At 37.5% G+C, this 25202-nt stretch overlaps 1 protein-coding gene across 8 annotated transcripts in view; it reads left to right on the top strand.

The window, feature by feature from the left end:
- The window catches only part of HERC1 (HECT and RLD domain containing E3 ubiquitin protein ligase family member 1), a 191763-nt gene that overhangs the window by 111570 nt on the left and 54991 nt on the right, over positions 1-25202 (top strand). For 6 of the 8 annotated variants that reach the window (XM_045540891.1, XM_045540861.1, XM_045540887.1 and 3 more), the window contains exons 28-39: positions 623-743; positions 983-1220; positions 1371-1564; positions 6254-6409; positions 7884-7990; positions 8512-8622; positions 11462-11638; positions 16797-17036; positions 17415-17498; positions 19715-20235; positions 22643-23418; positions 24772-24970. In XM_045540891.1, coding sequence (XP_045396847.1) covers positions 623-743; positions 983-1220; positions 1371-1564; positions 6254-6409; positions 7884-7990; positions 8512-8622; positions 11462-11638; positions 16797-17036; positions 17415-17498; positions 19715-20235; positions 22643-23418; positions 24772-24970 — 2924 coding nt within the window. The remainder of the gene's footprint in view (positions 1-622; positions 744-982; positions 1221-1370; positions 1565-6253; positions 6410-7883; positions 7991-8511; positions 8623-11461; positions 11639-16796; positions 17037-17414; positions 17499-19714; positions 20236-22642; positions 23419-24771; positions 24971-25202) is intronic. The other 2 variants (XM_045540869.1, XM_045540890.1) reach the window with 2 other exon arrangements.

Here is a 25202-nt window from a genome sequence, read left to right as displayed (position 1 = left end):
CATGGTACCATTGTAATTTTAGATTCTTTACTGGCTCAGTTTTATTAATTCTTAGCCAGATGGGATAGAGATATGTCTAAGGTGGGATAGGGATTGGAGTTTGGGAGCATGGGTTTCAGAGTTGACATACATACATACATACATACATACATACATTTATTTATGTATGTATGTATGTATGTATGGCAGAGTCTCGCTCTTTTGCCCTGGCTAGAGTGCTGTGGCATCAGCCTAGCTCAGAGCAACCTCAAACTCCTGGGCTCAAGCAATCCTCCTGCCTCAGCCTCCCGAGTGGCTGGGACTACAGGCATGGCCACCATGCCCGGCTCAGAGTTTACATTTTAGATTTGATCATTTTACCTAGTTTTCTGATTCCTTTGATAATTTTTAAAAATAAATATTATGTGTATTGTCTTCCATATTTAGAGAAGAAAAATTGGAAGAATAGGAAGGAGAAAGATTATACAGATTCAAGAATTATCAGGCATTTAAAATTAAATTTATTATAAAACTTTCATGACACCATAGGGCTCTAGGATAGACTAGGGATAAAATGTTATTACTTCTTTTTGCAAGGAGGTATTGTTATTGCTAATAGAAAAAAAATTTTATTGTAATTCAGGATGGAATCAGAGCAGCAAAGAGAAATATTCAGATTGAAATCCAGGTGGCTGTGCATAAGATTTATCAACAGTTGTCTGCTACCCTGGAAAGAGCCCTGCAGGCAAATAAGCATCACATTGGTGAGTAACTGTCCCTGCAAATACAAGATGTAGGTTACATTTTGGACTAAGGTTATAATTGATAGTTGTGTTCTATATTTTGTGTTTAACATTAGTAATCAACTTACAGTAAAGAGTAAATATTTGGAAATATACTAGTGTTTCATATTGCTGTTTATATTTTAGAAAAAGATTCATTTTAGTAAATCCTTTGTTTACTTCAAAGAAAATTCTCAACTGTCTCTCTCTTTGTTTTTCAGAAGCCCAGCAGCGTCTCCTTTTGGTCACAGTTTTCGCCCTGAGTGTTCATTATCAACCAGTGGATGTTTCTTTGGCAATTTCCACTGGTCTGCTAAATGTATTGTCACAGTTATGCGGCACAGACACCATGCTAGGACAGCCCCTGCAATTGTTGCCAAAGACGGGTGTTTCCCAGCTTAGCACAGCTTTGAAAGTGGCCAGTACAAGGTTGCTCCAAATTCTAGCCATCACTACAGGGTAAGTATTATAGACGTCTTGATGGAGCTATATGGGGCTTTCCCATATTTTAGTAATCTCCATTTTCCTCTCATCTACTTTATGTGTTTAAGCACTATGTTTGCCCTTCTGTATTCCTACCACTTATTTTTTTCCTTTCATTTCTCATAGGACCTATGCTGATAAACTGAGTCCCAAGGTGGTTCAATCCTTGTTAGATCTACTCTGTAGTCAGTTGAAGAATTTGTTGTCCCAAACTGGTGTACTACTTATGGCCTCTTTTGGAGAAGGGGAACAAGAAGAGGGTGAAGAAGAAGAAAAAAAAGTTGACTCCAGTGGAGAAACTGAGAAGAAAGATTTCAGAGGTATCATAAACCTTTTTTTCTGCCTTTGCTTACAAGCACTTATTGAGTCCCCATTGTGTGCATATGATTAGAATGTAGATTTCTTCGCTTGTGAGGCATGAAAGGATTTTTATTTGTCCATTTACAAACCTCTTTTATCTCCAAATATATATATATATGTGTGTATATATATATATATATATATATATATATATATATATATATATATACATACACATATATATGATTTAGATGAGCTTCTGACCAAACCTCCTCTCCTTAGAGTGTGTTAACCCTGATGCTGTGACCATACACCCATTCTCTAGGTTCAGCCTCTCTTCGACTGTCCAGGCTCTAGGACCTAAATTTTAGGTAATTGGTTTCCTCCAGGTTATATATAGCCTAGGAGGAGGCTCAGGTGTTTTTCTTAGCATTTGATCCTGACAAGCTTTCTTTAACTTGGCTTGAATCAGGATCAAGGGTTTTGATATTTGGGAATTGGACTATAATTAGAAGAGCTCGACTACTTCCTATCTGTTTTGTTCTCTAGTCACTAATAATTCTTCGTTATACTTAGCCATCATAATTTTTCGTTGCTGTAATATGATCATCTGCTTAGGGCTTTATAGTGATCAATGTATTTCAGTAGAACTTACACCCTGAACAGCAGAACTACTACATATGTCTTTTGCATAATTGAGAGAATAAAGATCCAAAATTAGTCATTTATTCAGAAAAAGATTATAAACCTACCATGTCGTATTGCCATAATAAATTCTGGGAGCCCTTAAATCCTTTCTGGATTAGGTGGATAAATAGAGGGAGAGAGCAAGTTACATAATCATTCTGTACCCCAATTCCCTCATCTGTAAAATAAGGATGATAATAGAACCAACCTCCTAAGATTGCCATGGGGATTAATATATCTAAAACACTTAGAGCAGTATCTGGCACACAATGAAAGCTCAATGAATGTTAATACATTTGTGTATAGTTTAATGATGTTAGGTGGTTTCATCATTGTGTGAACATCATAGAGTATACCTACACTAACCTGGATGGTATAACCAACTGTACTTTTAGGCTAGATGGTATAGCCTATTGTTCCTAGGCTACAAACCTATACAGCATGTTACTGTACTGAACATGAAATAGGCAATTGTAACACAATGGTGACTATTTGTGTATCTAAATACAGAAAGAGTAATGCATTGTGCTATGATATTACAACAGCTATGACATCACTAGTTGATAGGAATGTTCAGCTCCATTATAATCTTAGGGGACCATTATCCTATATTTGGTCTATCATTGACTAAAACATTGTTATGCAGTGTGTGACTATATTAGTATTGGAATATTATAATATTAGAAATTAAAAATACTATTTAAAGAACATTAATGTTGTTGATGGGTAGATGGGTAGAGAGGAAATACCCTGGGGATACAAAGTGATAGAACACTGTCCCTGCCCTCAGGAACCTTCTAGGGTAATGAGGGAGGCAGACATGTATAAACAAATAATTATAGTGTAATACAAGAAACTCAGAAGAAATATCTAAATCTCTTAAGTCAGAGTCTAGGAAGATGAGTCTAATTAAGGACTAGCTTTTCAGTTTCAGAGGCTAAACCAATGGCAAGTTCCTTTTCCCTGTGTATAGTACAGTCCTAAGCAAAGGGCTTAGGCAGATTCACAAGGTGTGTGTGATAAAATCAAAACCAGTTTTTCATGTCACCTCCAGCTTTTCTGAGATCCAGTGGGGGATACAAAGTTGTTAAAGTAAGTTTCTCACCAGTCTGTGGTGAGTACTGCACATATGGACCACAGGGAAGAGGTTGTAGAGTTACTTCTTAGCCTATAGGTTTCCAAGCAAACTGGATCCTTCCATGTCCAGTGAAGAGAGAAAGAGTTCTTCTGTGACTTGGTCTCCACAAGTGTGACAGCAGACTGAGTCCATGTCCATTCCTCTCAGGTCGTTCTTGAGAGAGTGCCTTTGGACTCTCTCTGCCTATGAGGATGGCTGAGAATGAGCCTGACTCTTGTCAGCAGTGGTCGCGCATTCAGAGGCAGACTGCTCAGATATTAATAACCCCCCAATCCTTCCAAGTTACTTAACTGAAAGTAAAGTGTATCCTTTATTTAAAACACAGTATTAATACTGAAACGTAGCTTGTATCATTTTGTATCAACCAGCTCTATATTCAAGGTCTCTAGGCTTTAGTTAATTTAGTGTTTTATAACAGAAATATTTGCTGGGTGAGGGGGTAGAATGCAGGGGATCTTGAAGGAATGTGTCGGAACAAGCTTGGAGTGAGATAATTTGGTACCCAGGGCAGGCTAATACTTTTATATTCTGAAAACTAATATTATAAAAAATATTTGCTTAGCATTTAAATAAAGAAGAGGGAGAGTACTCTGTGGATGAAATGTAGAATAGTTCCTAGTTTTCTCTTTAATTGCCCTAGCTGGTTAGTTCTGTCGTATACTTGCACACACATCTCAGGAAAACCGAAGTCTTCCAGTTAACCGAATGCACCTTCCTATGATGGTAGATTACTGGCCTTCTGTTGTCACTCGGGCAAGTCCCTTTGTGGGCGTCTCCCCTCTGTCACAGGTGCCATGTATGTGTACTCCTTAATCCAACTTGCCAGAATCTCTCCCTGAAAGGAGTTCTGTATATACTTGTCTCCAAATTTTTATGATTTTCCATGTTTTAATGCCCCTTTGGGATTGGCACTCTGGGTAGCTACCCCACTCACATACTTTTCCCCATCTCTGAGTGGGATTTTGCCAAAATGAGGAGTTGTAAAATGTGTTCTCTGTGATAAGAGAACATGATGTGTTATAGGAAGAGCAGACAGTTCTCTCTGTGGCTTCAAAGTACACAGGGTAGAGGGAAACAATGAGCTGGTGACAAGGGGAAGGCTGGTCCTGGCGTTGGAGAAACTGGGAAGACTGTTTAGGGCAAGAGAATTTGCTCTCAGACAAACCAAACTCAGGCCTAGAAATTTGTTTCTTTGTAAAATCTGAAAGCACAAAGTTTTTTTGATTCTTAATTTGGTTTGGGGAGGGGATTGTGGGTTTTTTGCAAATATGATAAAAGTCATGACCTTTCTTCTTTGTCAAATATACACACATACACATTTTTTGTTCATTTTTAGGGGGTTCACAAACCATCCTCCTCAAATTATATCCAGTAGAAACTGTATATTTGGATAGAGAACCATTGCTTTTTAGGATAGTAGGGGGAAAATAGCACAAAACAAGTGCAGTAGTCCTCATTTAACATTGTAGATAGGTTCTTGGAAACTGGAACTTTAAGTGAAATGATGTATAATGAAACCATTTTTACCATACCTAATTGATACAAGCAAGACTTAAGTTCTTATGGCATATTTTTGGTCACAGAAACATCACTAAACTTCTAAATAAAGACCCAGAACACTTCTAATATTAAACTTTGAAATAAATGTGAGCTATATATACATTTAAGAACGAATAATAAAAACAAGTAAGATAATTATTTACCCAACTTTTGGTGAATCAGTGAGTGTTGGTGGTTGTAGTGGTAGTGGGTTAAATCAAAGAATAAATATTTACAAGGTGAAAATTGTAAGGAGCATCTCTTACAATTTAACCATGCAGTTAAAAAACAATAACAATTATGACAGGCTTGCTGAGCGCTTTCATGCTGCATCGTTTATTGCCATGCATTTGTATGATTATCATATACTTTATGAAATTTTATTGTATAATAATTTGTATTCATTCATTCATTCATTCATTTTCCAACCTGCTTATTCCTGTTCAGGATCAAGGGTGATCAGAGCCTGTCCAGGGTGCAAGAGCCACTGCTGAACAGGACACCATCCTATCACAGGGTGTACTCCCTCTCTCTCTCTCACACACACACACACACACACACTCTCTCTCTCTCTCTCTCTCTCTCTCTCTCTCTCTCTCTCTCTCACACACACACACACACACACACACACACACACACACACACACACATATATATATATACATCCCTGGGAGGTGGGAGGAAGCAAGAGTACCTGAAGAAAAGCCACATGGATTTGGGGAGACTCCCTCTCTCTCTCTCACACACACACACACACACACACTCTCTCTCTCTCTCTCTCTCTCTCTCTCTCTCTCTCTCTCTCTCTCTCTCTCTCTCTCACACACACACACACACACACACACACACACACACACATATATATATATATATATATACATCCCTGGGAGGTGGGAGGAAGCAAGAGTACCTGAAGAAAAGCCACATGGATTTGGGGAGAATGTGCAAACTCCATACAAATGGTGGCCCCAGCCAGGAATCAATTTGTTTTTTCTTGTCAACATTATAATGAAATGATGTTATTCAAGGACTCATATACATCCTAGCATGCTCATTATTATTGTATATAATATTATATATCTATATTAATGTATATGTATATACATATACATCCTAGCATGCTCATTGTTATTGTATACAGAAGTAAAAGATGTTTCAATTTTTGGTTTCATTTTCCAATCTTTTGCCATTCTGTTCTTTACGTTTTCAAAACTCAGTAGCTTTCTGACAAACTAGATTTTGAATTAGATTTGTGCTTACTGCAATCTAAATGTAAGCTATATGATATAAGACTATTTCCTGTTGACTCTTGGTTATAATGTAAACTTGTCTCTTCACTCTTTAGCTGCTCTTAGGAAACAACATGCAGCCGAACTCCATCTGGGGGATTTTTTAGTTTTTCTTCGCAGAGTTGTGTCTTCAAAAGCAATTCAATCAAAAATGGCTTCCCCAAAGTGGACAGAGGTCCTTCTAAATATAGCATCTCAGAAGTGTTCTTCAGGTATATGTCCTTTGCCTTTGTTTTAGAGTATTTATATATAATCCGTGTATTTTATTATGATAATGGTAGACTTTAACAACATCCCTGGGATGTGAGAGGAAACCACATTCTTCAAACATCATCCCTTGACATTGATTTCAAGGCTTTTCTTGTTTTTTGAGTACCTATTTGATCAAAAGGAAACTCTAGTTTGAGGAGTAAAAATTGGCAGAGAATTCATAGTATAAAGTAGCACTGCAGAAGATTACAGTATTAATCTAGAGAACTTGATCTTATTTGTTCAGATTACAATACTGAGAGTAAGCAGAGAACATCCTCTTTACTATGATAATTTGGCATAGGTTCTGACCTTACTTCTTAGATTATCAAGATGCACATCTAAATTTTTCCATTCTCTCTTATCATGATGTAATTTCTGTTTCCTTGATTGTGACTTCTGATTGTGTGATAATCTATGACAGTTCTATATAATAAGCTTAATTTCTGGTTCTTAGCCTAAAAGTCTGGTCTGGTTACGTAAATTACTATCAGTCCTTTCCTAGTCTGTTTTTCTTAAATTGTGGTAAAATGTACATAACATAACATTTACCATTTTAACCATTAAAGTGTACAATTCAGTGACATTAAGCATATTCACAGGGTTGTAAAACCACCACCACTATTCCATTTCCAGAACTTTTCATCATCCCTAGTCCATTTTAAATATGCCAAAACATAATGTAATCTTCATAATACATTTTATATGTTTACATTCTCAGTAAACATATAAATACTTTAGTAGTTTTTCTTAACTAGTATAACTGACAGCTTTTTTTGCTTTAATAAGGTTAGGCTTATATAATATTGTGTTTGTAGAGCATAAATAAAAATCAGATATTAATTTATGTTCAGCTGGTCTTATTACAGTTATGTTTATAAAAAAGTACATATTTATGCATCATCAATGTCCTGTCTCTACCTTTGCTTACTTTAGAAAAGTATGATCTGCTTGTTCCCTGTTAACTCTAACAATCTCTGTGAGATAGTCAGGGCATGGACAGGAGAGAGGCCCTGAGAGAGAATGATAAACATGGACTTTAGAGATTAATTCTACCTCTGCTGAGCTGTGTGGCTTTGGTCAAGTTACTTAACTTCTCTGAGTCTCAGTTTCCTCATCAGTAAAATGGGACTATAATTCAGAGTTTGTGAGGATTAACAGAGTTAATGTGTATGAAATGCATGGTACAGTACCTGGCATAGGTAGTTATTACAATGCTTTTCCCATTATATATACATAATAACTGAGACATAAAGATGAGCATATTCATATGCATTAACAGGTACAGGATAGATCTAGAATTCTTGGGATAATAGTTTGAAGTGGAATCCTTTCTAACCATACATGCTTAACAGCCTCAGGGGTTTTTTCCCCCAAATTTCATTTTAATTTTGAATTTAAGTCACATTGATAATAAGAAAATATCTTTCCCCCCAGGTATTCCTCTAGTTAGTAACTTAAGAACAAGGCTCCTTGCACTTCACGTCCTCGAAGCTGTGCTACCAGCTTGTGAATCCGGTGTAGAAGATGATCAAATGGCCCAGGTTTCTATTTTTAAAATTATTAGATGATGTTTTCCATATCTGATTGACCTAAAGTCTATACTTACACTGTCTTCAGTTATAAATGTGTCACTTATTCAGTAGCATAACTTCTACTTTTAAGACTGCTTTCTTTATTATTTCATCTACAAGGAAGGAGAAAGAGAAATTAAGTTATGGGATGTGAGAAGTAGTGGGATAGAGAATACTTGCAAGGTCAGAAGAAAAGAAAAATATATGGAATTTCTTTCTAGGTTCGGGCCTCTAGAGACAGAAATGTATGAGGGTGTGTAGTCTAACCGGAGGTCCATATATTAATAGTAAGACAAAATAAAATCCACTTTCTAGTGGATTAATGATCTTTCTTAAAAAAAGATATTTAACATATAACCACCAAAAGTAGCTGTTGAGCGTTGGTATTACCTAACTTCACATGTGACTTAATATTAGTGATATATCTTTTCTGAAAGTACTTAAAATTACTCTTTACAAATATTGTCATTCTCTTTCCTTCAATAAAACAGATTGTTGAACGCTTATTTTCCCTTCTATCGGATTGTATGTGGGAGACACCCATTGCTCAGGCCAAACATGCTATTCAGATAAAGGAAAAAGAACAAGAAATAAAATTGCAGGTAATTGATTTTTCCAAAAAGGTGTTTGCTCTATCAGTTATTCCATCTCCTCTTTTTGCATTGTCTCCCTCTCCACTGATTCCCTTCCCTTCAGCTTATAACCATGCTTATCTCTCATCCCCGACCTCCCAAATCACATTTTTGTCCACATAGCCTTCTCTGTCTTCTCTCTTGTCCTTCACTACTAAGCTTCTTGGAAGAGTAATCTATATGTTTCAGCCACTTCCTTACTTCTCATTATCTCTCCAACCCAATTGTATATCTTCTATCAAGGTGCCAAAATTAAATGACAAAGATAAATGTTAGTTGCTAAATATAGTGTATATTTTTTTGTCCACATCTTACTTGACCTCTGGAAACTCAGCCTTCTGTTGTTTTCAAAACACTGTCTTCTCCTGGATCTCCATATACCCTTTGCCAATCCTTGATTCCCTCTGGAAGCAACTCTTCTTTCATGCTACTTTTACCTTTCCTCCATCCCAAAACATTGATATTCTTTAGAATTCTCTCGCCCTGTCACCCAGGGAGAGTGCAGTGGCGTGATCATAGCTCACTGCAACCTCAAACTCCTGGGCTCAAGCGATCCTCCTTCCTCAGCCTCCCAAACGGCTGGGACTACAACACACCACCACACCGGCTAATTTATCCTTAGCTTTTTTAGCAGTCTAATCCATACCCAAGACCATTTTCACCCACTTGCAATGTCTTCCAAACTTAAATGCTAGCCCAGTTGTCTCTCCTTCAAACCTTCCCCTTTTCTTTCTGTCCCATTTATGATTGAAGGCACCGCCATTTAATTAGTTTTCCAAACTGAAATTCCTGGGAATTCTAGACTCTCCTGATGTCCCTATGCATGTAGTCACTAGGCTTCATTGATTTTACTTTCTAAATAGCTCGTGAATCCATCTATCTACCCATCTACCTTAACTATTCTCTTGGTTTTCATGATTCCACACTTTTTCTGTTTTTTCTTCTACCTTAGTATAATGGCCTGTTCTCATTCTCCTTTATTGGTTCTTCCTCCTCCATTCAGTCTAAGTGGAGTATTCTGAGGCTTAGTCTCAAGAGCTCTTCTTTTTCTCAACAATCACCCCCATCCCTTTCCCCAAAGAGACCTTATTCAGACCCATATTCCATTGATTCCCAAGTTTTTAATTCCGGTTCTGGCGTTATTCCTGAATTCTAGATTTATATACCTATCTTCTGCTAGTCTTCTCACTTGAATATAGTTTGATAGGTATCTCATACTCAGTATGTCACAAGTAGCATCCCTAGTTTCATCACATTGTGCTTCTTCCCCAGGCTTTCCCAGCCTCCTAGTTAGTTACTCAAGTAAAAAACCTGGGAGTCATACTTGATTTTTCTTTCTATTATCCCCCCTTCCCATTTTCCTCCTCCATTCAATATCTAGATTCTGTTGGCTCCTCTCTAAAACATAGCTTGAATTTACCCACCTTCTCATCTCTTCTGTCATCACCCTATTCCAAGCTGTTGTCATGTCTGGCATGGACTGTACAATAGCCTCCTAACTGATCTCTCTGCTTCTGTTGTTACCCCCTAAGTCCATTCTCTACACAGGATCCAGAGTGGTCTTTTAAAATTATCAATCAGAGCACATTGGTCCTCTGTTTAAAACATTCCAATTGTTTCTCATTATTTTTGGGATAAAGTCTAGAACTGTTTGTCCTGTCCTCTTTGCTCACTGTACTCTGAACAACTGGCCATCTTTCTGTTTCTTTGAACACAGTAAGCTTGTTCCTTCCTTAGGGCTTTAAATTAGGTATTCCTTCCAGATAGGTTTCTTAGAAACTGTGCATCATTCAGGTCTCAACTTAATTATCACTTCCTCAGAGAGTCCTTCCTTAATTAATCTAGAGTAGTTTCCATACCTTCTTTGTCACATCACCTGTTTTAATTTCAACATAGCACTTATTGCCTCTATTTTCTTATTTATTTATTTTCTGTTTCTCTTTTCCAAAACATAAGTTCTGTGGGAGCAGAGGCTGCACCTGTCTTTTATACTGCTGAATATAAAGGACCTGATAGAATACCTGACACAGAGTAGATGCTTAAAAAATGTTCATTGAATGAATGAATGAATTCAGGCCTCACTCTTTCCTACCTGAGCTCTTACAGCAATCTCCTGATTAGTCTCTCTGCTTTCATCCTATATATATATATATATACACTATATAGCCCTGGTAAAATGATGTTTATAAAGCACAGATCTGATCACAGATCCCTTATATAAATCATTCTGTGTAGGCACTTCCTATTGTCTATAGAGCATGGTTCAAACAATATGGCATACAAGGCCTTCCATGATTTCATTCCTTCTTCTCTTTCTGGGCTCATTTTCTGCCAGTCTCGTCCGCCAGACATTACATACTGCTTGTATTTACTTTAAAGCACTGAACTCTGTTGTACCTCCATGCCTTGGCACATGCTGTACATACTGCTTTAAAATGCCCTTCTCTTCTTTGACCAGCTGCTTGATGCCTTCTCATTATTTAGGACTCATCTTAGAAGTCACCTTCTTTTGAATGCTTTGACCTTCTCAAACAAGGTTAGACACTTACACTTTTATGTTTCTACTATCCCTATTATGTAACTTCTATTATTCTCGCTGTAATACTGGCATTATTTATTTGTCCTTTTGTCCACTAATTGGACTGTAAGCTCTTTATGGGCAGGGATCATGCTCTATTTATCACTGTGCTGCTATTACCTTGCACATTAACTGATCTATAGTAGATAAATATTTGTGGAATAAAACCAAGGTGTTTCAGACTCAGATCTGGGTTACTCCAAAATACTGACCCAGCTTCCTTTCTGGTAGAAGCAGGGAGAGTTGGAGGAAGAAGATGAGAATCTTCCTATCCAAGAAGTATCTTTTGATCCAGAGAAAGCTCAGTGTTGTTTAGTGGAAAATGGACAGATTTTAACTCATGGCAGTGGAGGAAAAGGATATGGATTGGCATCAACTGGAGTAACTTCTGGATGCTATCAATGGAAGGTATGTAGAATTCGAAGGAATTTTTAGCATTTTGTCTTTAAGTCCTTTTTTCTCAGGTTCTCATGAAAAATGTGTGGAAAGGCTTTTTAAAAAATCATTATATGTAAATGTTCTATAATGTTCTATAATTATGTAAGATGCTAACATAAATGGAAACTGAATGAAGGATATACAGGAATCTGTATTATTTTTATAACTCTCATAATTCTGAAATTATCTAAAAATTTTAAAAAATGAATGTTTAAAAAATCCTGTTGTATACTCCCATGAAGGGTCACACACAGCACATTTTCCCTCAGCAATAAAAATGCAGAAACGTGTGTGTGACGTTTTTGCCTAGGACAGCCCATTAGAGATTCAGTGCCCAAAGTTTTTAATTAGGGGCTGGGCATGTAGGTACCCTCTGCCTGACATGTACTAAAATTTTGGATTCCCAGAAGGAAAGCAAGGATTTAGCATAAACCATATTGTTTGTACAAACAGTCTAGAAACAGTGAGCCAGACTTTTCAGGTAAATTTTTATCAGTATACAGAACTGTTCACCAGTCAAGTTCCTCTATGCCAGCCAAGGGTCAACATTGTAAGCAGGTCTTTCTAAGGATAGTAGTCTCTGTTGTGTTAACTCCTTTTTTTTTTTGTTTGCACAGTCTACCCCCTTGGCTTTTGGGCACAGTGTCTTTATGGTAAAGCTATCAACAGGAAACCATGCAGCAGAATGAAACCAGCCTATAGAATTGAACATTAGTTACTCCTTTTAAGGGTCCTGGGCTTAGCCAGTTAAAACAAATGTCATCAACCATAAAGATCTACCTTAAAAAATCATATGTGTCTTTGTTCTTAAGTTTTTGTTGTATTAACTTTAAAATTTTGAGGCTGAGTGTGGTGGCTCACACTTGTAATCCCAGCACTTTGGGGCAGACCAAGGTGGGAGGATCATTTGAGGCTAGGAGTTTGAGACCAGCCTGGGCCACATGATGAGACCCTATCTCTACAAAAAAAATTTTTTAAATTAGCTGGGTGTGGTGGTGTGTGCCGGTAGTCCCAGCTACTCAGGAGGGCAAGGCAGGAGGATCACTTGAGGCCAGGAGTTCGAGGTTTCAGTGAGCTACAATTGCACCACTGCTCTGGGCAACAGAGCAAGACCCTGTCAAAAAAAAAAAAAAATCTGGCTTAGGCATCAATTTAGTACAGCATAACTCCAGCCAGTCCAGGGCTGAGGTAGTACCTTGATAAGGCACACACAAAAGTATAATCCCATAGGGCATATGTGTTATCCCTGGAAACAAAGAGTTTGTAATTGTTAGGGTACCTCTAGTCAGAACATATTATAGTCAGGCAATACAGGTTAACAGGGCCCCAGTGTGTCTTGCCACCATGGGGCTTCCCACCGTCTGCTCCCAGTTCAGTCTGAACAGTTTAGTTGAGTCCTTGGTTCAGAGCTGTCTAATTTTAAAGGATTTTGTTGTCGGTGACATCAATTCATCTCAAGAGTGTGGGCGACATCTGCAGGTGTTTGTGGAAAGTGCAGGAGCAAGGGCCATGCCCTGCTGCCTTGTAGTCTGTCAGGTTTGAAGGGAGGCTCAGCAGTCAGTTTGAGTTTAAAGTGCTCATAGCAGCTCTCACGACAACATACATTCCCCCCACCCCAGAAGGAGGAGAACTTGAGGAATAGTTCTGGAAAACAGAGATCATTAATGCTCCCCCCAGCTTTTCCACACCTTCCCAGATCTTGAGTTTTCGTTTTTTTTTTTTTCTGTTATTATGAAATGGAATTGATGTCTCCCATTTAGTAATTATAACTTTAAATTTTTTAAAGTAATTTTTAATTTTTTTTTGTTTTTTTGTTTGTTTTTGAGACAGAATCTCGCTTTGTTGCCCAGGCTAGAATGAGTGCCGTGGCGTCAGCCTAGCTCACAGCAACCTCAGACTCCTTGGCTTAAGTGATCCTACTGCCTCAGCCTCCCCAGTAGCTGGGACTACAGGCATGCGCCACTATGCCCGGCTAATTTTTTCTATATAGATTTTTAGTTGGCCATATAATTTCTTTCTATTTTTAGTAGAGACAGGGTCTCGCTCTTTCTCAGGCTGATCTTGAACTTCTGACCTCCAGCAATCCACCCGCCTCGGCCTCCCAGAGTGCTAGGATTACAGGCGTGAGCCACCGCGCCCGGCCAATTTTTAATTTTTATCTAGACTTTGTCCAGAAGGGTTGGGTACAAAAGGAACAAAAGAATTTTTACACAAAAATATGTCTATGCACCTTAACCAGAAAGGTTAGGAATTGGTCAGGACAAAATCCCAGTTACAAATTGAAAAAAAAAAAAATTATAAAACCTTCTAACTCTTTTGTCCTAATCATTTATCCAGTGAGTAGTTTCGAAAAAACGATTATTCTCTTTCTAGGAAAAGCTTCATTTAATAAACTGCCTTACTAAGGTGTCTTGTGTATCAGGAAAAAGGTAAGGGATGTAGAATCAAACTATCAATCCATTGTTGCAAACTGCAGCTAATCCAGAAAATGGAAGAGGATGGAACATCACCAACAGGGGATCGAAAGTCCAGTCTCTTAAGGGTAGACAGAAGGATATTACTCCCTCTGGTATGCCCTCTCCAACTTGTAGCTTTTAGTAGGAATCACAGGATAGAAATGTGTTCAGTCTTTGTCTCAGATATATGTAGCCAGTTAGCAGCTCAGATTTAGATGATTTCTTCAAAAAACTAGCCATTTCTCATGGGCATCTGCAAGAGACCTGGACAGTCCAGCCAGTATCCATAATATTTTCATAGTTTGTAGCCTTGCAGAGGCATGTTCTATATCTGCAATAGTCCCAGGTTTTGAGTTTTGTTCGTTGAGCCAATGCCTGCTTTTAGTTGAGCACAGTTCATGCTGGGTTGAAACAGCCCATAGCAGATAGTATCAGGTTTTAGCCTAGAGTCAGGTCTAAGCGAAGAGAATGTATGAGTTCAGGATTCTAAAAAGCCAGCAGTTTTTTTTTTGGCAGCAATAAAATCTAGATGCTGTAGAACCAAACACTGTGTTTTAAATTTAGGCTTAAAAGAAAGGCTTTCCTAAATCCTCTTTGCTTGTCAGAATTAGAGTCCAAATTGACTCCCACAAAAATATGCACTTCAGGCTGGAAAATCATCAGCCTGTGAGTGTTAGATATATGCTTTTAAAGAATCCATCAACTGAAAAGTGGTTTTTAAAACTCAAGTGTATCTGTATCTCTCCATCTGGAGCTTGCCTTTCTTTTTATTTTATCTTCCTTTTTCCAGCAGCTCTGATCAGAAAAAATCATAGCAAAAATCAACAATTACAGACATCTGTTTTGTTTTTAATACTCACAGAGTTTAAATTCCAGTCCACCTACAGGTGGCAAAAAGCATGGAAATTGTGACCCATTAACATGTTTTTCTTTTGCAGCTTTCCCCAATCAGGATGATCCCTTAGAGTTTATGATGTTATAAGTATTCAACATTTTGCATCTTTTTTAAAAAAAAAATCGTACATTCAGATGCAATAGCCACAAAACAAAACTACTTTTAAAAATTTCCTTTCTCCTCCACCCTCAGATCTCAAGTTTACTCAAACTCTTAGCAGTAAATTAGCATTTATAAGACAAACTGTAGGGAGGGAGGGATGGAGAACCTGCTTTAGCAGTGGCAATAGCTAGGCTGAAGAAAATGGCTGGAATTGTTCTTTCTTTTTTTCCCCCTCTCTAGTCTATTTAAAACTTTGCTCCAGTCCTGGGAACTGATTTAACCCTTTTTCCTTCCACTTGGAGGAAAAATCAACATACACTTTTAATATTTTTGTTCCACCCAAAACTCACTTTCAGGGATTTTTGACCCTTTCCCCTCCGGCTGGAGAGAGAGCAACTACAAGCTATTTTTTCCTCTTTGGGCCACTCAAAGCCTATTTTGTAGGAGTGTTTGGACCCTTTCTCTTCATACCTGCAGGAGAGAACAACACAAATTTTACCTCAGCTACTCTTTTTTCCTAACTTTAGCTAGCAAGGCCAAAAGTAGCCAGAGGATCTAGCAAGCCAACTGTCCCGTGGTTGGATTTATCATTTTTAAATTCCACAGATAACTTTTACTTCTCACAACAGATAGCAGCTCACCTCTGTTTTATACACTGTGTAACTCAATAGCCTCCCAGCCACCAGAGTTTTGTTTTCCTTTTCTCTCTTTCTTTTCCCCTAGTATTGCTTAACTATATTTTAATGAGTCAGCTTTGTTCTAGAATCTCATTGCTGCCACCACTGTGTCACAGGTCTCCAAGATCACCCTGATTACATTCAGAGATTCACTAGAAGGACTCAAAAGACTCAGCATGTAGATGTACTCATTACTGAGATTTACTGTAATGATGCTGTAAGGATATGTAGCCAGATGATAAGGGAAAGACACAGGTGGAATATGGAGGAATCCACATGCAGGCTTCCTTATGTTTTCTCCCTCCCATATGTACAGTCTTTCCCCAGCAACAAAAATGTAGCATATAACGTGTGATGTTGCTAGGGAAGCCCATTAGAGACTGAGAGACCAAGGTTTTTACTGGGGGCTGGTCATGTAGCCTTCTACCTGGCATATACCAAAATTCCATACTCCCAGAAGGAAAGCAGGTATTCAGCATAAACCACATACATTGCTTGTTCAAATGTTCTAGGCCAGTGAGCTACCTTTCTTGCTTAGGGGAAGTTTTGTATCTGCACAGGAAGCTGTTTACCAGTGGAGTTCTCTGATACTAGCCAAGGGCCAGTGTGGCAAGTATGTGTTTTTACAAGAAAGTAGTTAAAAAATCTATATGTAAAGAATTGAAGCTTCCCATTAATAATTTTCTGGACTAGACGCACTTCCTCAGCTTCATAATTAAATTGTAAGCTAAAACTGCATATTTTAAATGTTATAGGTACTCAAAGGTTATTCTAAATTTTCTGCAAGGTAACAGATTCTAAAACACTGTGTTTTAGAATCTTTATAAATTGACGTAGTTTTCTTATGTTATTTTCACTTAGACTGAAAAGAAACTTAACATGTTCCTATAAATGCGTAAGTATTATATATAAACATATTCCCCAGTATTGGTTAATGCAGTTAATAGTACATAAGCAGGTTTTTTGAGTATTAATGAATATTCTCACTTTTATTTTAGTTTTACATTGTGAAGGAAAACAGAGGCAATGAAGGCACATGTGTTGGAGTTTCCCGCTGGCCAGTACATGACTTTAACCACCGCACTACCTCGGATATGTGGCTCTATAGGGCCTACAGTGGTAACCTCTATCACAATGGAGAACAGACGCTCACATTGTCCAGCTTTACTCAAGGAGATTTCATTACCTGTGTGTTAGATATGGAAGCCAGGACCATTTCCTTTGGGAAAAATGGAGAGGTACTGAAACCCATTCACAAACATTGCATGTTTTCATATTTTTATTTACATTTAACTGTTATTCAAGTTCTAGTTATTCAGTTTATGGATTATGTCCACTCTCCTCTCCTTTTTCTCTAGTAATTTCTGGTTCTTATAATATTTATCAGTAACAAAACAAACAACAGAAAGATAGCAAAACTGCAGTAAGACTTTTGAAACAGGTAAACAAATTAGGATCATTATATGTAGAATTTCTTTGGTTAGCAAGATTAATTGAGATTTGTGTAGTAACTTTTGTTTTGTCTCAAAAGAGCTTTGAATTCTAATTTGGTTGGATATTATCAATTTTTAAAAATACTTTGTTTCCTTTTTCTTCTCACTTTTGCCACACTCTAGGAACCCAAATTAGCTTTTGAAGATGTGGATGCAGCAGAGTTGTACCCATGTGTAATGTTCTACAGTAGCAACCCGGGGGAAAAGGTAATGAAACCTCAAGCCTTTATGCTTAAGTATAAGAATATTTGTTGGATGGGCGCAGTGGCTCACACCTGTAATCCTAGCACTCTGGGAGGCCGAGGCGGGTGGATTGCTCCAGGTCAGGAGTTCGAGACCAGCCTGAGCAAGAGCGAGACCCCGTCTCTACTAAAAATAGAAACAGATTATCTGGCCAACTAAAAATATATATATAGAAAAAATTAGCCGGGCATGGTGGCACATGCCTGTAGTCCCAGCTACTGGGGAGGCTGAGGCAGTAGGATTGCTTAAGCCGAGGAGTTTGAGGTTGCTGTGAGCTAGGCTGATGCCACGGCACTCACTCTAGCCCAGGCAACACAGCAAGACTGTGCCTCAAAAAAAAAAAAAATTTTTTTTGTTATTTTTAATTAATATTTTTTAGCATCAGGTAGAATTTATAAATATAATAAGCTGTTTCTACCATTAAAAGTTTTTGACTCAGGTAATGCCTTCTTCTAGAAGGAGGTTAGCTACTTTTAGAAATTGCCTTTTTATTAAGGCACTGTTCTGGCAATTTGAATATAGTGAGTCAACTTCAAACATGTGTAATTACAGAAATTACAGGAACTAGTTTAGGGATAATCTAGTTTATTGGCAATTATGGACATGAGAGAGATCTAGAAATAATCTTAAATTTAATAAGATGACATTAGCTAAATAATGGATGCCATTAGCTAAGTCATAATGGGGAAACTACCTTTCTTTCATTCATCTGAGGGAGTTTTCAGACCTTGTAGATTGGTATAAATTTGAACCTTATGAGAACAATATTAAAAGGATACCCTCTCACTGAAAACTTTTTTCTACGTCATCTAAAACCCAGGCAGAGACAGACTTGTTTGTGCTATCCCTGTGCTGGTGGGTGGATTTTTTCCCGACCCCATCCTTGCACTTGAGGATGTATAGTGTAGCTTAGGTCCAGTCTCAAGAATTTCTAGTCAGTTTGTGGTGGAAAGTTTTCAAGTTATCTCATATATAATTTTTCCATGATGCAAGTGCTGTACTTGGTAAATGCTAACCATGAAAGTTTATTCTGTGCTTTTAAATATATATTTTTTAATTTCAAGGAGTTATAATTTAAGGCCAGCTGGGAACAGCTTCTTAAACAGCTGGGCAACAAAAACTGAACTGGAGGAAGTAAAGAGGCAGCCGAGTGCCTGGTATCATCCCTTGACTTAATGATATTCTTGCAGCCTAAAATAGGTTCTGGCATGCTCTGGTTAGAATGATGGCCTGGCTTTTCAACATCTGTGACCCTTGAAAAATTCATTCAGCCTTAGACTATGCATCAGTTTATTCTACCTAGCAGGCTTTTCTGATAAGTTTCAGAATCCCTGAGAAAAACAATACTAATAATAGTTAACATTTGTTTAACATTTACAATGTGTGTGCCACTGTGCTAATAAGCACTGAATGTGCATAGTCTCATTTAATCTTTAAAATAACTATAGGAGATAGATACTATTATTAGTGTAGTTTTTTCATATGAAAAGTTGAGGATTAGAGATAATAAGTAACTTCCCAAGATTATGCAGAATTAAGATTTGAACCTAAGGCCTGCTCTTCTTTTAACTTCTGTGTCTTATTTGCAATGTGTTTCCAGATTGTGACTATTCTAGTTGTCTAGATTTACAATTTTACCTTTGTGCCCCTCAAACAATATAAGGTGGTCCTAGTAGTCATTATTATTCTTATATTTTGAGCATAAGAACAAGTATAGTCTCAAGGCTTTTTTTTGGACTAAATTGAGTCAGTCACATACACCTTGGTCTATATTCATCCTTTTTTTTTTTTTTTTTTTTTTTTTTTGCGTGAGAAAGAAACAGATAGTTTGGGTTTTTTTTCTGGTACATGCATACATTGTATAGTGGTGAAGTCTGGGCTTTTGTACCCATCACTTGAATATATATTCATCTTTCAAGTGATCCTAACAGCTCTGGAATTCATGTGCTACAGGAGGTTTAAATGACAGGGCAGCTTATTCCACAGGACCGTACTACTACTAACTTTAGTAGATCTGTAACATTTCCTTATTCTTTGTTGGGGCAATTGGTATATTGCACAAGTATTAAGACACCAAACACTAGTTCAACATGGGATTCTACATGCTAGAATTTATAGTGACTAATAGTCAAAGGAGAACTATTAATATCACATATCTTCCACCCTCTTCTTTTATGTAGGTGAAGATTTGTGATATGCAGATGCGTGGCACACCCCGAGACTTACTTCCAGGAGACCCTATTTGTAGTCCAGTAGCAGCAGTGCTGGCTGAGGCCACCATTCAGCTCATCCGTATCCTTCACCGAACAGACCGTTGGACTTACTGCATTAACAAAAAAATGATGGAAAGATTGCACAAAATTAAGATATGTATTAAGGAGTCAGGTCAGAAGCTAAAGAAAAGCCGCTCGGTTCAGAGCCGAGAGGAAAATGAAATGAGGGAGGAGAAAGAAAGCAAAGAGGAAGAGAAAGGTAAACATAATAGGCATGGCCTTGCTGACCTCTCAGAGCCGCAGCTGAGGACTCTTTGCATAGAGGTGTGGCCCGTGCTTGCCGTGATAGGAGGAGTTGATGCTGGTCTTAGAGTTGGAGGTCGGTGTGTTCACAAGCAAACTGGGCGCCATGCCACACTGCTGGGAGTGGTGAAAGAGGGCAGCACGTCTGCCAAGGTCCAATGGGATGAAGCAGAAATTACCATCAGGTATGATCTGTTGAGTTATACTTTTAGCTAACAAGTAGTTAATGGTGAAATGGGCCATTGCCTATGGGCAGTGAGTAATTATGTTTTTTAGTTGAGCTGCCAGTTTACTTTTTTTTTTTTTGAGGTGGAGTCCCATTCTGTTACCTTGGCTAGAGTGCTGTGGCATCAGCCTAGATCACAGCAACCTTAAACTCCTGGGCTTAAGCAATCCTTCTGCCTCACTTGGGAGGCCAAGTAGCTGGGACTACAGGCATGCACCAATTTTTTTCTTTATATTTTTAGTTGTCCAGCTAATTTCTTTCTATTTTTCAGTAGACCCGAGGCCTCACTCTTGCTTAGGCTGGTTTCGAGCTCCTGAGCTCAAACGATCCGCCTGCCTTGGCCTTCCAGAGTGCTAGGATTACAGGCATGAGCCACCGTGCCTGGCCTACTTTTTTTTTTTTTAATACAGCTTGGTATTGGTATTGTGATTTAATAAAGGAGTATTTCCCAACTCCTTCTTCCTTGAAATACTAGTGGTTTTTAAAATATATAGTTTTTCATTTTATTTTGTTTGGGGAAGAAATGGTAAGCTCATTGGTTTATAGGTTTAATTGGGATGCTTCTTTCTAGTTTTTATTTGGCTTTTTACATTTTGATCATTTCCATTATACACTGGGATAGTAACTGTTTATTACATTTTATGTTGGGAGGGCTCTGACTATAGGATGGGAATGCTTGAGTGACTAAAAGTAAGCTTTGGATTATCTGTGATTTTAAGTATTCTTTGTTTTTTAAAAAGCACATATTTCTATCCCCACACTTTATGACTTTTTGAATAGATATGAAAATTACACTTATTTGACACAAACTGGGTACTTAAAAGCATTTTGGTGTGTTTGCAATTCAGAAAGTATTTGTGTGAACTAGAAACTTCAAATGTTTAAAAGCAAATATTGGTTGAGTATCTCAAATCTGAAAATCTAAAACCTGAAAGTCTGAAATCCGAAATGCACCAATGAGTATTCCTTTGAGCATCATGTTGGTGCTTAAAATGTTTTAGAGTTTTGTTCAGAGGAATGCTCATTAGAGAATTTCAGATTTGAGATTTTTGGATTTGGGATGCTCAACTGGTAAGTATAATGTAAATATTTCAAAATTTTAAAAAGTCTGAAATCCAAAACACTTCTGGTCCTAACCATTTCAGATAAGGGATAATCAAACTGTGTGTCAAGTATCTTTGATGAGGGGACTCACTTACCTAATGACTCTATTTATGGATTTTTTTGATGATATATAGCTGTTCATCATACTGCCTAATGTTATTCCTATAAAGTTATATGTTCATATGGCATGGAACAATATCTAAAACAGTGGTTCCTAGTGTTTTTTGGAGATGGTAGAATTCAATGAATTCAGTGAATGCTATGGACCGTCTCAGCTGAAAAATACACATACATAAAGTTTATACACAATTTCAGGGATTAATGGACTCTACTACCCCCTCCACTCCATCAAGCTAAGAAACCAATGATAATTTTACAGAGTTACATGAAAATGTCTACCTCTTCTTTCAGTGTTTGCCTTGTTTCAGAAAGGACTTATGTTGCCTTGTTAAGATGCATACAACATAGCAACATAAATAAATTAATAAATTAAAATAAGAAAAATGAGACAAAGGGAAAATATGATTAGGAAGGTAATATGGAACCAAAATTTAAGTTAGTACAACAAAACTTCATACTTGTTAAAGCTTTCTATTACATTTTGTAAGATTATAATATTTTTAAACATCAGGAAATTCTTGCCAATATCAGGAAATATGTAATCATATTTTTGCTTAACTAAAAAGTAGAAGCATTAATTGATGACTACAACGCAAGTTTTTTAATGAAACAAAGTCCTTTCTGAAATAGGTTATAAATGGCCATTACCCACATTATAAACTAGATTTATTATACAAATTTTCCAAATAGTTTTCATCAAACTACATCTGGCTCACCTCCTGTTTTTGTTAAGTGAAATTACATAGTCATTTGTTCAGGTGTATCAGTGGCTGCTTTTGCACTACGATGGCAGGGTTTAATGGTTGCAACAGCGACCATGTGCCGCCCTTCAAGGTCTAAAATATTTACTGTCTGGCCTTTACAGAAAGGTTGCTGACTCCTGGCTTAAATTATATAATAGTGAATATTCTCATTTGAAAGCACACACACATCTCATTGCCTTTGCGTTTAGTATCACTTCTCCTCATTTTCTCACAGTAGACTCATTTTTCTCTGTGTTTGTAATGACTTCTCTAGTTTGTGTAAATTATTCTCTGTATTGTGTACATGGTGCATCTTATTTTGTCTACATTATTTTCTGTACCTTCCTCCTGTCTTTCCCTCACTTGCTTCTTCCTGTGTCATTCTGATCTTTATTAAAGCTTCCCAACTTTTTGGTCGCCTAGTGATACTCCATTGTATAATCTGGAACCCTGTGAACCATTGCCGTTTGACGTGGCGCGATTCCGAGGCCTGACAGCTTCTGTGCTGCTGGACCTAACATATCTGACTGGCATTCATGAAGACATGGGGAAACAGAGCACCAAACGACATGAAAAGAAACACCGACATGAGTCTGAGGAGAAAGGGGACATTGAGCAGAAACCTGAAAGCGAATCTGCTTTAGATATGCGAACAGGCTTAACATCTGATGATGTCAAAAGTCAGGGTACCACAAGCTCCAAATCAGAAAATGAAATAGCTTCATTTTCTTTAGATCCAACACTGCCAGGTGTGGAATCCCAACATCAGATAACAGAAGGAAAAAGAAAAAATCACGAACACATGTCCAAAAACCATGACATGGCCCAGTCAGAAATCAGAGCAGTCCAGCTGTCCTATCTTTACCTCGGTGCTATGAAATCACTTAGTGCTCTTCTTGGCTGTAGTAAATATGCTGAGCTGTTGCTCATACCAAAAGTTCTGGCTGAAAATGGCCACAACTCAGACTGTGCAAGTTCTCCAGTTGTTCACGAAGATGTGGAGATGCGTGCAGCCCTGCAGTTCTTGATGCGACACATGGTCAAGCGAGCAGTCATGCGGTCACCCATAAAGAGAGCATTGGGATTAGCTGATCTGGAGCGAGCTCAAGCCATTATCTATAAATTAGTGGTCCATGGGCTTTTGGAAGACCAGTTTGGGGGCAAAATTAAGCAAGGTATGTTATCTGACTTTTTTTTTTTATTTGCTGTTGTGCTGTTGAAATTGTTTATATTCATGACTGTCAGAAGTGATATATTCTGTAAGTGACTGATAAAAAAATTTTTTGGCCAAAGCAATTTTCACATTGTTTTTCCTTTGAAAGGAAAATAGTTCTTTTTTTTAAATTTCTATTTTAAACCTATACAAGCATTAAAACTTGTGATTATTACATTTTATAAAACTGAAATTTAACTCATGACACAAAAAGTACTCAAGTATTTATTAATGTGATTTAAAATATAATATTCTGATAACTTTTCAGAGACATTTTAAAGTCTATTACTTTCATATATATTGTGTGTAAAACACTCCTTGTTTTATCTTTTATCTTCACCTTTAGAGATAGTATGAATTCTGAAATAGAAATTAAATTCATTCAGTAAATGTTTATTGATTGCCTATTATGTGCCCGGTACTTTATAGATTCTGGAGAGGCAGCAGTTAACAAAATAAAAGTCCCTAACTTTCATGGAGTTTACATCATCTGTCCTTCCCTCCTTCCCTCCCTTCCTTCCCTCCTTCTTTCCTTCCTTCCTTCCATCCTTTTTTCCTTCCTTTCCTTTTCTCTTACTTGTCTCCTTCTTGTCTTACCTTAGAGAGAGGTGCATGGTGAATATAAGTAGGAGTGTTGAGATCACAGTGATTGTGAAGAGATGTGGCCATTTACCAAATCTAACAGAATTACCTGTCTTTGTAGCAACTCCTATTTTGATTATGTTTATTTGTAGTCTCCTTTACCAGATAAGAAAAAATATATAAATACTTTGTAAACTTTTAGACATTTTGACTAAATACCCTTTTTTTTTTTTCCTTTTTCTCTTCTCTCTCTCTCTCACTCTTGGGAGTGATTTTTATTTGTTTTTTTGAGGACAGTATCCTTTTTAAATCATGGAGTTTAACCTTATCTAGGTTTTTATTCTTGTGTTTACATGCCTTTATCTTTGCCTGTTTATAGAGTAACTATAGGTATCAAATCAAAGTGCTAAGGAAACACAATTTAATGATTAGATATCCTTAGAGAACCTCTTCTCTTACAACTGAAAGTGAGACTTTTTTCTAAAAGAACCCTCTTCTCTAAAAACAGAAATGAATATGAGAACTAGTTACAGTACTCTCTGTAGAGTCTAGAATAATGAGTAAAAGAATGAATATAAGGATAATAAGAACATTTTTTTCTGTAAATCTTTTGTAGAAATTGAACTTGTGAAATATATTTAGAAACTTTTAAATTTAAAAGTTTTCCATACCTACTGTCACTTTTGAAAAAACAAATCCTTACTACTTTCTTAACCTTTATTTTGGTTTCTAGAGATTGATCAACAAGCCGAAGAAAGTGACCAAGCCCAGCAGGCACAGACACCGGTTACCACTAGCCCATCAGCTTCGAGCACGACTTCCTTTATGAGCAGCTCCCTGGAGGACACCACAACTGCCACCACTCCGGTCACTGACACAGAAACGGTGCCTGCATCTGAGTCCCCAGGAGTGATGCCACTTAGTCTTCTCAGGTAGAGAAGTTGACCTTTAACATCTGCGTATGTTTCTGAAGGCACAATTGTTATCTTATGAGTAGTGTGCCCAACTGAATCCTGGAATTCCAGAGCTAGAAGGAACTTAAGAGATCATATAATCAAACTCATTTTACTGAAGTTGGAATTGTCCTTCAGAAGTTTAATTACGTGCCCAAAGTCTCACAGCCAGTTAGTGGTGGCCCTGGGTCTAATCAACTGTGCCACTGAC

This window comes from Lemur catta, chromosome 1 (genome assembly GCF_020740605.2).
Source record: "Lemur catta isolate mLemCat1 chromosome 1, mLemCat1.pri, whole genome shotgun sequence".
Taxonomy (NCBI): Eukaryota; Metazoa; Chordata; class Mammalia; order Primates; family Lemuridae; genus Lemur; species Lemur catta.
The sequence above is the reverse complement of the archived record's forward strand: the minus strand, read 5'-3'. Positions and strand labels throughout refer to the sequence as shown.